Source organism: Strongylocentrotus purpuratus, unplaced genomic scaffold (assembly GCF_000002235.5).
Source record: "Strongylocentrotus purpuratus isolate Spur 01 unplaced genomic scaffold, Spur_5.0 spur5_scaffold_12, whole genome shotgun sequence".
NCBI classification, from domain to species: domain Eukaryota; kingdom Metazoa; phylum Echinodermata; class Echinoidea; order Camarodonta; family Strongylocentrotidae; genus Strongylocentrotus; species Strongylocentrotus purpuratus.
The window spans coordinates 2,635,987-2,650,110 of record NW_022145597.1 but is presented as its reverse complement, the minus strand read 5'-3'; the positions used below and the strand labels follow the sequence as shown (position 1 = coordinate 2,650,110).

Here is a 14,124-nt window from a genome sequence, read left to right as displayed (position 1 = left end):
TTATTATTATAAGTATTATCAATTTTATCATTATTGCATCATTATTATTATCTTTATAATTACTATAATTATTATCATTATTATTATCAATATTATTATCATTATTATCTGCAATATTATTATCATTATCATTGTCATTATTGTTATCGTTAATATCTTTATCATTTTTCTTATTATTATTATCATTATTGTTATCATTATTATTATCAATATATCATTATTGTATTATTTTTTATCATTATTATAATTATTATCATTATTATTATTATTATTATCATTATTATTATCATTATTAATATTATTAACATTATTATAAATATAATGATCATTATTATTATTATTATTATTATTATTATTATTATTATTATTGTCTGGCGTCATCTGTTTGTATTATTAATATAATTCATATTTCTATTATCAATATACGTATTTGTAGTATTATGATTATTATTATTATTATTATTATTATTATCATAATTATTATAAAGTTTTTAACTTCGCCTCTCCCTTGGAGGTGAAAAGCAAAACTAACCCTCCCGATAGAACTCAACATACAAAGGTGAAGACTTTCCTCTACACGGGCCCTCCCAGAGGTAGTGTTTATCCACTGTAACATCTTTTTATATCCAACACCTTATCAACATCTTCATAAATTCAGATAGGTATACTTGTTAAATATAAGTAATATGATTGACGATTTTGAATAATTGAGCAGTTATAACTTTTTAAGCTGTTTTTGTTTGCTTTTTATCCCACTGAAAGCACTTGTACTATTTTCTTTTGCTACAGTCCTTTCATTTTGTTTAATTCGCGAATGTGTTCGAGTAGATGCTCTTTATGGCAGGTTACGGGTTGTTGCAGTGGTAGTTATCCGCTTGTGGTACTGAATTAAGCTATCCACTGGCAGAATAAGGGGGGACTTTCCTGTAGACCGAAAACAGAATCAAAATAATTAGCTTAACCAGAAGCGGTGGTTCTCGAGATCAAAGGATTAGGTATTATGGACCTTCTAACAACTAGTCAAGAATGCTCACGATATCAGAGGCCCAAGACCAAAAGTTCACGAATTACTGGACCTAGTGGATCTCATATAGGCCTTAAAGTATCTGACTTTTAATTTTCGTTTAGCTGAATGTTGCTTGTCATATACACAAACAGCAAGTGATGCTTTGATAGTCATTACATGAACTACAGTAATATTTGATGACTGATTAATATTTATTTTCCCTAGATACATTTGATTGCCCGGCTGGGTCATACCGTTGTCATGGCAACAAAATCTGCATCAGTCCTGATCATGTCTGTGATGACGTCATACACTGTCCTGATCAAGATGACGAAATGTTTTGTGGTAGGTGTGAAGATGATGTTTTTACAAGCAATGGTAAACTTGGAAAATTATTCGACGAACTGGCTTCCTGATTATGGGTTTGTGTTGTCATTCACTCACTATCATTTACTTTGAAATTTGTATATATTTTGGAATCTTGAATTTCCCTTTTATCCCCCAAGAAATGTATTGCATTTAACAAATTGAGACCACAATTTTTCGGATTTTAAATGTAAACATGTTCTTCATATCATTGCATGCATGCTAAACCATGTTTTTACCTTGAATATGACCAGGGGGTGTTTCATAAAGCTGTTAGTACAGTTACGCATGACTTTACGAACGACTTGTATATGAAGTACCAGATAGGATGCCCAAAGTTTTTTCTGATATTTTCAATAACCTCAATTAAATTATGGCCAAAAATATACTTTGAATTAAAAATGTTTGTTATCATAAGAATTTTAATCTACATCTGCACAGTTCAACTTTAGTTGATGTATTTGATAATGACTGAGCACCCCATTTGGCTTTTCATATACAAGTTGTTCGTAAAGTCGTGCGTAACTTTACGAACAGCTTTGTGAAACACCCCCTGGGCTGATGGGGAATTTTTAGAGTTTTTTTTTTAAAGCTTTGCCAGCAGTCTGGTGATGGTTCTTGTATGGTAATACTGTAATGGGGTCTTTTGGCTGAGCCCATGTTATATACGGGGTCGGCACGGGGGAACCGTGCCCCAACCTCCAACAAAAAAAAAAAAACATTCAAGATATAGAAAGAGTTAGAGAGAGAAAGGGATTGCGGAGAGGTAACAAAGTTACCACTCCCTCTGACATATCCTCCCACTCTTCTACATGACTGCCTTGCTCCCTCGCTTTTGATCGCCTATAGTTGAAAAGCCCATCCCTATATACATATTTAAAAAAAAAACTATAGCTGTGCTGCACGTTCGTTTAAATATTTTGGCTATCGGGTTTGGTCCGGGGAACTAGCAGGGTGCAATCGGGCTCCGTATACATGGTCAGTTCGGGATCGTCGTTTTTTGTCGGGCCTGTATCGGTTCGTGACATAGCAACATTTAAACAAAAAAGATCGGTGTGTTTTGATTCTGAGTCGGTTTTGTCGGTGTGACATCAACATGTTGGTATTTACAGATATGTTTATGTTAATTGTTGGAAAACAATACAATCATGCGTATTCCATTCTATTCTTCGATCAACGCATTAATGATTGACAAGGGTTCTCTTTCAATCTTTCTCTCTCACCATGAATAGCTGGGTGCCCCGATGGATGCACCTGTACCGGACTTTCATTCACCTGTCACGTTTATACCTTACGCATCACATCTCTGCCGAGGAATCTTAGAAAATTGTTCGTCACTTTGTACTGTATATTTGACAGTTTCCCATGAATGAAATTGTAGAAAGGGATGGATTATACATGATTCGTATGCATTATGAATCCAGAATCACATGCTTAAAATTTCAAAATTCGAGGTGTATACTGTGTACCAGGTTTATCACAAAAATCAGTTTAATCGTTTATTAAAGCTATATATGTTTGGTCAATTGAAGTTTCCAGACGAATGTAGACTATTTAATAGAACCCCACGTATATGGGAAAATTTAACATCACTTTAAAAAGAGATATATATGTATCTTATATTCTTAATAAAGGTCGTTGAATTCAAATTTAAAAGGGATACTATCTTTTTTAATCTATTTGTAATATCTGTCTTAACAAAAGTTTGAGTCTTCCGTTCTTTTCTTGAAGATGAAACATCTTCCAACCCTGCATCGGTCGTTCATGCCATTTCTAGACACTAACATTCCCAACCTTGTGACAGAATCATTGCAATTATCATCGAAATCATTTAGGTCCCTTGGTTGTGAGAGCCAAATGCCATGTGGTACCAGAGATATCGTGAATGCCTTGGAAACGGATGCGAATGAGAATGGCACAATCGTACCATCTTTGCTACCTTACCTCGTTGAAGTGTAAGTGGATTTACACAGTAAATAATTTAATACTACTGCTGCTGCTACTACTACTACTACTACTCCTGCTCCTACTACTAATAATACTACTACTACTACAACAACTACAACAACAAAAACAACTACTAATACTAATACTACTACTACTACTACTACTACTACTACTACTACTATTACTGATGCTGCTGCTACTACTACGGCTGCTTCTTCTACTACTACTACTACTACTTATAATAATACGACTACTACTACTACTTATACTAACACCACCACCACCACAACCTCTGCTGCTCAGTGGCGGATCCATGGGGGGGGGGGGGGGCGGGGCCGGGGCAACAACACAGGTAACACACCTTTTTGGTTAAAATGTTGAGTTAAAAAAAATAAAAATAGCACTGTCCCACCCCCGCCCACCGTTGAGCAACAACAACAACAATTAGTGTTGTCACTACCCACCTCCCCCCCCCCATTTCACGAATGGGTTCCCTCTCCGGTCCCTCCCTTGCCGCCGGCTGGATCTGCCCCTGCTGCCGCTACCACCATTTCCACCACTAGTACCATTGCTACCAGCTAAGTAGTCATCCGGGACTTTGCAGCTCTTCAACACCTACATGTCAAACGACAGTTAAAAATGATGATGATGAAATAGATATCAACAAAACTGATAAACAAACATATACCCTTTTTCAACTATTTCTTCCAATTGAAACTTATTCATGAGTATTGCATTTTTCTTTGCTGTTACGATTTGATTGTTTGTGTTAAATATAAACATCATTTTCTTTATATTTTGTACAGTGCCCTTGAAAATTCAGGAGTTTCAGAGATTGAACACGGATCATTTTCAGAAAGTTCAAATATTTTGCACTTGTAAGTCTTACAGCATCATCTGCATACCTCTTCAAACTATACACGAGAAAAAATAGTTATTTATATTAAAAAAAAACAATGTTATATTTTATTCATTTTTTAGTAATATTGTTATTACTGTTATAACTCTGATGGCTCCAAAACTTAATGCATAACGCAACTAATTTACTCAGTTCAAAAGTAACCGTCAATCCAATTCAATTAGAATAGAGCTCAGGGTAGCTTTCAATAACTTCATCATTTACTTAAAAATAACCCTTTTATGTTTGGAAACATAAATTCGTGGAATATTTATAAAGTGGCGGTGTCGTGGTATAGTGGTTCGTTTACTTGACTCTCACTACAATGGTTGTGGGTTCGAATCCTAGTCTGGCACTAATGACTTGTGTTAAGACATTATTCCACATTTGCCACTCTCCAACCAGGTGTAATCGGGAACCCGACAATTGCTGGGGCAATTATAATTGCATGGCCTGCAGGAAGACGAGGTTTAATACTGGTATGGCTACACTGGGTAAATAAGACCCAATAGGCTATTTTTGTAGTGTAAACAAATTTATGCACGTGCCTTTGTGAGGCGCCTGTATATAAATTATTTCATTCAGCTGTTACGAATAAATGTATCTCAATAGTCAGAATTGAAATTGAATATATTAGTTGTTGCTAGGTAGGACAAACATTTTGGCTGGCCCTAATTAAAACACGTCACACTCGCAAATTGCATTATGATTATTGAAATACAATTATTCGTAACAGGAAAATGAAATAATTCGTATCGGGGCACTAAATTATATATTTTGTAATCATTACGAAAATGGCCAATAATCATTTATTATTTAAGATGAATGTTGATGTACTGATGAGTTTGCCTTTTCTTTTTCTGTCAGAGATCTCGCATTAAATGACATATACATGTTATTTAAAGGCGCATTCCGAGGTCTACAACGATTGGCTACATTGTAAGTTTCTCTTTAAATTGTATTTTCCATGCTGCTGGTTACTAAAGTTTGTTTATATATGTTTATAGTACATTTCAGTGTTTTCTTATATTCTTGTTATGTCTTTAGTACTATGTCTAGTGATCTTATGTTTGATGATTTGCAAACTTTATATTATTATCTATAATAAATGTTCCACTGAATTGAATAAATACGTGTGTCTGAAAATTTTCAGGCTACTATTTTCGTGGTACTACATTTAAAATAACAGTGTAGAGAGTTTTCCGAATACTCCATGTGTAGCTCACTACAAGGATGAATGCATTTGGAATCCAGTAAATTCATTTGTGTTTAGCTGTAATTAATCTGCCATTTAAGCTCCAGTTCGTTTTGAATTATGTATATGCTCATTCTTTTCATAATCGTTAAAGTTTGTTATCTATGGGAAATGTATTATAATCCTTTGGAATACATATAGATTCCTAAATCAATATAAACCTGATCCATAAACATATGCAATAATCCCATTAAGAGGAATAAAACGTACATTATCGATAGAATTTAATCATAAAATTAGAAAATGTTTCTATCTCTCTCTTTCAGGAACCTTTCTAACAATCCTCTGCAGATGATTGAAATAGGAACGTTTGATAACCTAACCAACCTCCAAGAGTTGTAAGCACATTTTATTCAATTTCTGGAAAAAGAAAAGATTATATCCTGTAACAAATAGAGGCGTTTATGGGCTTATAAATTTAGCTGTTGTATAGTGGATGACATAACATTACTTTAAAAATAAAAAATCAAATTATGTTTAATTATTTGCTTGGAATAGGTAGAGAATGTTTTTATGTGAAATAAGAATTGTGTATTTCTATAAACAGTAAATTTGTCCCATTGCCTGTATAAATGCATTGTGATTTTATCAAATAGTAAACGAAAATAAAATACTAACTTTACCCTGACACTGCTTAAAGTTTCTATTGTTCTCTGTGTTGGTAAAATCGCGGCGGATATACTCACTTATCCTGAAATATGTCTACATTATTCGATTAATGAATAAGGTGTTTGTTCTATACACTGTAGTATCGATTACATTTTCAATATCTGCTAGCAATAAATATTTGTTGTTTGTTTGTGTTTCTTTGCAGGGATATTCGAAACACACTGATATTTGAATCAGGCGATACTGAATTTGGCGCGTTCACAGGCTTACATAATCTAGAAACCTTGTAAGTCTATAAGTTACTATATATTAGTCCAAATTAAATATGATATTAAAAACACAGAATTGAAGAAAACAAATAAATGACGGCAGACATGAAACTCGAAAAAGAAGGAAGGGGGGGGGGGGGGGATCCTTGTGGCATAGTCATAGGAAAGAAAAGAAAAGGATTTGTTGAATGGGATCTTTTTTTTGCACGGTCTGTGACAGATGTCAATTTCTGGGTTTGGAATGGATGTCAAGGAGGTGATAATGATGGTTAGGGGAGTCTAAGCATGGGTGAGTGTTTCAGATTTTTTCTTTAATTATCTCTGTTTGTATCATATGTGCATCTTCAACATCTTGTCCATGCATTCCTTCACCTTCACCGTCTTATGTTAGTTTTGAAATCCAGATTACGGATAGAATTGGGGTTGATGTAACATTAATAAGAGTTATCATCTAATACTGTTTAATGAACTAAAGCATTTTTACCAATATGATTTTCATACATGTTTTTGTTTAAATATATATAGGTATGCTGACAAATACCTTATTTGCTGCCTGGCGGGTTTAGGGGATTCCCCTAACTGCAATGCACCACGTGACCAGTTCTCGTCGTGTGAAGATCTCATGGCCAATAACATCCTTCGAATCTTTATCTGGATTCTCGGGATCAGTGCTTTCATTGGCAACATCCTTGTTGTTGGCTATAGACTCGTCAACTCTGGATGGGCCCGGCATACGACCGTCCAATCGAGTCTGATCACCAACCTAGCCGTCTCTGATTTCTTGATGGGTTTGTACATGATTTCAATAGCTTCAGCTGATGTCTATTATCAAGGGAACTATGCTGCTCATGCTGATGATTGGAAGGATAGTATCCTGTGCAAGGTTGCAGGTATCACTTCCGTTGTCTCCAGCGAGGCTTCGGTGTTTCTGATAATGATCATAAGCATTGATAGGTGTGTCCATGTGTTGGCGCCATTTAAACTGCAACTACACCTCTCTGTTCGTGGTGCCCGAGTAGTTGAGCTCATCATCTGGGCCCTCGCCGCCTTCCTTGGCATTCTACCAACTCTTATTCCGGCTTTCGTCGAAGGGAAGTTCTACGGTCAATCAGGAGTCTGTCTGGCTCTACCCCTAACGGTCGACCGTCCTGCAGGATGGCACTACTCCATCTCCTTGTTCATAGGTGTCAACTTCGTGGCGTTCCTGGTGACCCTCCTATGCTACATCTCCATCTACTGCATGTTTCAGATGTCGAAGCAGCGGATCGTCGGGAAAAGGAACAAGTCTAAGGAGGATATGCGATTGGCTCAAAACATCAAGCTGGCATCTAGGATGGCGCTTGTTGTTGGTACAGACCTTGTTTGTTGGTTACCAATTATCGTCATGGGCTTGATGTCAGCGAGTGGAACTCTGACAATTTCTGCACAGGTGAGTTTCCACTACCACACCTCTAATAATGTGGTCGTAGACAAAGTAAGGGCAGAGCAATTTGCCCTTATGGATAATTATTTGGGGGATGTGTTGTTCGGTCTGTTAGATCGTTGGTCAAACCACAGGCTATCATCCGACACTCATAGAGAAGATGAGTACTTTTTTATTTGGTGGAAATATCAGGCGGTATTACCTCAGGAAATACCAAAGTGGAAAGACATTTATTCAGGAGAAATGTAAACCTTTTTTCAAGCTGAATTGTTTACAGACCAACTCATGTCCGCTGTCTTATAGCCATAAAAGTAGCACAACGGTGTTCCTTTTTGTTTACGTCATAAAAATACTTGAGAGTTATTTGACTTGCTATACAATGTATATTCCATTATCATAACGATTAATATTTTTTTTTTACTATGAAGGTATACGCATGGACAGCAGTCTTTGTGCTACCCGTCAACTCGTCTCTTAATCCATATCTTTACACTCTTGCATCGATTCGTCAAAGGAAGCAGAAATCCGCTGAGAATCGAAGCATGAAGTACGAGGAAAAGACTATGGGTAATGACTGATATCTCTCTCAATGGATTATCTAGTGAAGTGTGTCGACAATTTGAACGCGTGCCTCAGCTACTATTTTCACACGTTTACCCTGTCACAGATTTCACTATTTCCAGCTAGTAAAAAACTGTTTGGTTGATGATTATTGCTAATGAGTTTGCTGTTCTGACTGTCAAAGTCGACTACGTCGATATATAGGCCCCCAAAATTGAATAGAAGTATATTATTCTTAATATATCAGTTAATGTTCATTGATTTTTGCAGCTTATGGGATATATTTGACTTGCCCATAAACATATCAATCGTTTCTTAGGGGACAGTATTTTAGACAACTTTGACCTCGAGTTGATTTCTTGAAAATGTTTGCGAGCGCGTTTCACGCTGTTTTACAAAGGGTCCCGTAACACGAATGTTTGTAATCAATTGCAAATTTGAAACAACGATTGTGATTGGTAAATGGTTAGCCTTTTGAACAGTATTATAGTGCATTAATGATCTTGATTGGCCATTGCCATTTTTGCGAATGATTGCAATTTTGTTTTACGGGGTCCAGAAGTTTTTTTCCCTTCATTTAATCAATGCTTCTAATGACCCATTGATCCCTTACAGAAGCCAGTATTTTTGACGACACTTCAATCATCTCAGCCTTCACGTCTCTGCCCAGCCCCTCACCCGAGCGACTGATCGAATGGGTGAAACGTAACCAACGATCTCTTGGACGTTTAGAAGTCGATGTGATTCAACGTGACGTCACAAAGGCTGTGGAAAGAATGAAGGAGTCTGGACTATGGAATGACGTCATACTCAACTTGCATCAAATTGCCGTCCAAGCAGTAAGTTTGAGATTTGTTTTGGAAGTGAGATTAAAACTGTTTAAACGATCGAAATGACTTTGGAAATATTAATGAATTGTAACTTCAATAGCCTTGTACATCATTTGATTTCACGGAATCTTTGTGATCCTGTTTTTTAATGAGAGATGAGTGAGGGACAAACTTCATAGGAACACAACAATATATATCTGTCTATACCCTTATCTAATATCTGAAAAAAGCCAAGGGTAACTTTTCCATTAGGTAAAGTAAGATTTTTAAGTATTGACTAAAAGGTGTTATATACCTCATTTAAGAAATCCAGCCATCTGATTGGTCGAAATTGCATTCATCAACTTTGACTATTTCTGTAATATTCCCTGTAACCATGGTTAAAACAGTTCTAAAATCCCAGTAACCATGGTTACCGGGAAAGTAGTTCAGTCTCCATGGTTACCCCATAGGTTTACATGTTAAAAAATGGTCTGAGCGATCGAGGATACCGTACGTGTGCGAAGAATCGGTCGGTAATTTCAATACAATTGAATCTCGATCGATCTTACCGACAATTCTTATCTTGCATTGTTGACATGAAGACGAAAATAAACTTCCATTAAGCCAAAACAACATCTGCCGATAGATCTTGATCTAAGTTCGTGCCAATATGCATTGCAAAAGTAAAAGAAGGGCCCGTTTAATGGAGCAGCCGCGAAGCATCCACCGCGCGGAGCCGTTTTCAATCCATTTTAATGTATATATTAGAGAAAACTGCTCGGTTAGGTAACAGAGCGCGATGGCCGAGCGGTTTAAGGCAGTGATTTTAGTTATATCACCTTCTGTACGCAAGAGATCGAATCCCATCTTCGAAATTTTTTTTTTCTTTTTTTTTTTTTTTCCGGCATATAAAAGTATTAATGACTGCTTTAATATTCGAGAAATAGTTGTTTTTATACGCTCTCGGGAAGGTTAAAATTGGGCTATTGCCCTTGGCACGCCTCGGGGTAATAGCACAATTCTAACCTTCCCTTGAGCGTATAAAAACAACTATTTCTCTCAAAGCAGTCATTAATACTATACTATTAATTTTTTTTTACAGGATGGTGCGGGAAGAATCATACACGCTTTTGTAGTGTTAGACTCATCTCTGACATTCCTTGAATCACGTGATGAAGATCTGACGACCATTCTGGAGAATGATGGAAACATTGACATCTTACTCAATATGATTGTGAGGGCAAATACGTCAAAGTAAAGAAAAGGAGAGAGATCGGGAATTCTAAGATAGGAATGAATCATGAAATAACGAGATTTGTTAGTAGCTACATGGAGTATTCAAGAAAAGTGAGAACACCTAATGAAAAATGTTAATTATTGAATTTAAGTTTCTATTGCACTACATTGTTTTAATGAAGAAATATGTTGTACCTTTAAAATCAATCATGATAGAAAACCGAATCTATTATTGCTTTAAACAGGCCTCTGATTTAATCAATTTGTAAAAAGTTATATCAAACTCTTTTGTTAGGGGTTGTGTATAATAATGTACGTCTAACTGTAAATATAGAGGAAGTGATATTTTTAGAGAATAAATTATATTTACCATGATGTTATGGTTAAAGCCTAAGTCACACTAGGCGTGCACGACCGGTTGCTGTCTTCTGACAAGCAAAACAGAGCTGCGACCATCGACAACCAATTTAAAATAATGTATAGAGGGCGATCATTTTCCGATCGGTTGCGGAATGTTGTACAAAATTGGTCCATCATAAAAGATTTTCGTAAACTAATTTGCGACCGCGCGTGGAAATATTGGCAAATGGTTGGCAGTTGGTCAGTGATTGATCGGCGATAACAAATAATTGGGTGGAGAAGAATGGACGATGTTCTTACGACCGTCGGCAAGCTTAACCTTGGGGGAGGAATAATACTGATGCAAACACACAATACACTTCTTGCTTATTGTATTTGTTTATATGAGATGAGATTTTATTTCAAATTTATTTATTTTTTGTTTAAAAGACGAATAAGTATGTTGCATTGGAGCCTATTATTATGTTTTGATCAGAAAAAGTCAAACAAAACAGAAAATGGGATATAGGAAAAAGGTTAAAATGGAAGCTAGAATGAAGATGGCGAAACTGCGTGCAGATAACAGAGAGAATGTAGTAGGTAATCAAAAAGGAGAGTAAACGAGGAGTATACTGTGTGAGGGATATGGGAAATCGATTACACAAACATGACAAATAAGAACAAAAGTTATCTCTTATTATATATTTTCAAGTGGCTGCCTCGTTAAAGACATTACCATGACATGTTTTTATTACTTTTGTTTTTTGGAACATCTATAAAACTAAATCTACGGTGCATTATGAAGGGGAGGAAATTTCCCCCCCAATAAAACAGCCAGTAGCATAATTGTGTAACATAAATACATTAATAAATCAGACTTTATTTTACTTTTGGACTTTTGGAGATTAATCGGCGACTAGACGTGTATCACTCGTCGATCAGCTGTCGTTCTTTTCTCAACCAAATGTCGCCTGGAAATAGTCGTCAATCATTGTAGATCAATTACGGCGATCAGTCGCCAATCAATCTGAGAACTGTCGCCTATATACCATTGTAAAATCAAGAACAAACCTTTCAGTGACCAGTCTGGTCGACCAGTCCGGCTGACCACTGGTCGGAAGTCGACGACCGGTCGTAGCTCTCGTATGACTTAGGCTTTAGCTAGCGATGAAGAGTACAGAAATAGCATGATGTTTGATAATAAATACTTCTTCATAGATTAAGCTTTGTTTACATAACTTTATAATTACATTGTACAGAAAAGAGCAATCGTTAAGAAAAACTGTTTGTTGGAATGTGTTGATATATATTTTATTCTATTTATAATATTTTTTTAGCATCCGATTATCCATTTCTCTCAACAGAACTGCTGATTTCTAGAATTTGTTCCGCTTTGGTTAAAGGTACTATGTCCTATTCGCAGGCCAAACAAATGAAAAGGTTAAATTATAATGGCATTTGAAAGATAGTACTAATTTAGAACTTCCCTCAAAACAGAAGGGTTTGAAATTGTCTTTATGTGTGAAAATAACTAGTTGTCGAATCGAATTTAGCGATCGCGGTCGTTTAATATGATTGACGAGTGGTTGTGCGTTTTGTGCTGCGCAAAGATTCAATCAGCTTAAATTTGGCCATTACAACAAGTGGGTTATTGATGTGGACAAATGCTCATGTACTTGTTGCAAACACATGCCTTATTTGAACCAGAATAAAAGAATTGAATGGTTCAGAGCATAGTACTTCATACAGTAAACAGTAAAGAGAGAAAGCATTTTATAAAGGTTGAACTAACCATATTCAACAGGATCGCAACTCTCTTCGAGAAAGTTATAAAAGGGCAATTTCAATTATACCTATCATATTTCCCATAGGAATCATGTTTGGATTACGTTATCATCATAATTAACTTCCCACATTTCAAAATGTGACATACAAGGCTATTGAAATTGCCTAAATGTTGATTTTCTAAAGATACATGTATAGTTGCGATTGTGTTATATGGGAATCTTTTATGCATGTATTTTGTTGTAAAAGTAATCCCATTAACCCCTTCCTTACTGTTGGAATTGAGAGGGACATACATGAATGTTACACGAACATACACGAATTATAAACATGTACTAACTACAAATGAAGCATTAGAAATGTAAAGAGATGATTGGTACTGCAAAATCAACAAATAGCAACCAAAACAGACATAATAAAGTTTTCCGTCTTGTACTCAACGGAGTAAATCGTAAGAACGAATAGAGCAGTAATCAGGCAATATAAGCAGAAGCTAAAATAACAAATGGAACGCCACATATTAACAGGCTGTGATTGGCTGCCGGAAAGAAACCGTAAAGCTAGCCGATTAATGACAGCGCGCTATTGCAATGCTAGGTATAATGACGTTAGACTTCTCACGAACGTTTCTGACGGCACATTTTCTATTCTGTGCCCACTGAAGGAATTTGTGAAATCTTCGATTTTCTTTTAGAAATTTATGAATTCGTGTCTGGATATAGAAAGGCATTCAATTTCTTTGTGCACACTTTATATAAACTGTTGTCAGGTATTGGCAGGGGAGCGGGAAACAATTATTGATGGTTGATGAACAAAGATAGACGTACTCTCTCACATTAATTAGTAAGAGCTGCTATTGCACAATTCACCTCTAATTTTACCTTCAATAAATTCAAGTGATGCACAGAACTACGCATTCATACTATTGTGTTTCGATGTTTGTATGTGTATCCGTACAAATCAATGCAACAAATATAGCATGCTGTGACCTGTTTAATTATTCACATTCGGTCCTTTACACACTCGCAATCTAATTTCACATTCGGCCATTTTTGCAATGTAATAGCATTTAATGCACAAGTCTTTGTTATCAGTGCCTCGTTATAAATTATTTGATTCACCTGTTACGCCGAATAATTGTATTTCAATACTCAGAATGCGAATCGCATACATTACCTGTTGCTAAGTATGACAATTAAGCCATAATATTTGTCCTACCTAGCAACACATAATGTGTGCGATTCGCCTTCTGACTTTATAGAAATACAAGGTCTTTAAAGGTGAATTAAATAGTTTGTAACGAAGCACTAAATAAATTAAATTACATTATAAATTTGGCCTATTCATTAAGCTAGGACACTGTAACGCAATACGCAGTCATGAAGAAAAGACCACTGGGGTAATTATTATTATGATTCATGGTGAATAACAGAGATTAAGAGGATCTTTCCTAAAACCCGCCAGTGGATTAAAGAAAAACACATCCAAAATTAACGAAATATAAGATGATCATCCTCTCTACCAAAAAATGAGATGACAGTTGTCTGATTGTTTGAAATTTGAATAAAATCTGGGGCTGCAGCTAGACCCCGCCCCTGACCCTCTCGAGTCGTACGTC

The 14,124-nt window shown here is 35.9% G+C and overlaps 1 protein-coding gene and 1 long non-coding RNA gene across 2 annotated transcripts; both read left to right on the top strand.

Annotated features, from left to right (window-relative positions):
- Positions 1 to 5,748: 5,748 nt before the first annotated feature.
- LOC115922830 lies at positions 5,749 to 7,008 on the top strand. The gene is made up of 3 exons (XR_004063634.1): positions 5,749 to 5,810; positions 6,287 to 6,367; positions 6,876 to 7,008. It is a non-coding gene; the product is annotated as an uncharacterized LOC115922830 (long non-coding RNA).
- Positions 7,009 to 7,092: 84 nt separating this feature from the next.
- Positions 7,093 to 10,505, top strand: LOC105439955 (G-protein coupled receptor GRL101-like). Its single transcript, XM_030982544.1, has 4 exons — positions 7,093 to 7,779; positions 8,202 to 8,340; positions 8,950 to 9,173; positions 10,249 to 10,505. Exons 1-4 carry the CDS (start codon positions 7,135 to 7,137, stop codon positions 10,402 to 10,404), a joined length of 1,164 nt encoding a protein of 387 aa, XP_030838404.1. The 5' UTR covers positions 7,093 to 7,134; the 3' UTR covers positions 10,405 to 10,505.
- Positions 10,506 to 14,124: the final 3,619 nt, after the last annotated feature.

Excerpts from the sequence above, each read along its gene's own strand:
- LOC105439955 (XM_030982544.1), top strand. The coding sequence starts at position 7,135 with ATGGGTTTGTACATGATTTCAATAGCTTCAGCTGATGTCTATTATCAA. Across the intron at positions 7,780-8,201 it reads CTCTGACAATTTCTGCACAG|GTATACGCATGGACAGCAGT; the intron begins GTGAGTTTCCAC and ends TTTACTATGAAG. Across the intron at positions 9,174-10,248 it reads ATCAAATTGCCGTCCAAGCA|GATGGTGCGGGAAGAATCAT; the intron begins GTAAGTTTGAGA and ends TTTTTTTTACAG.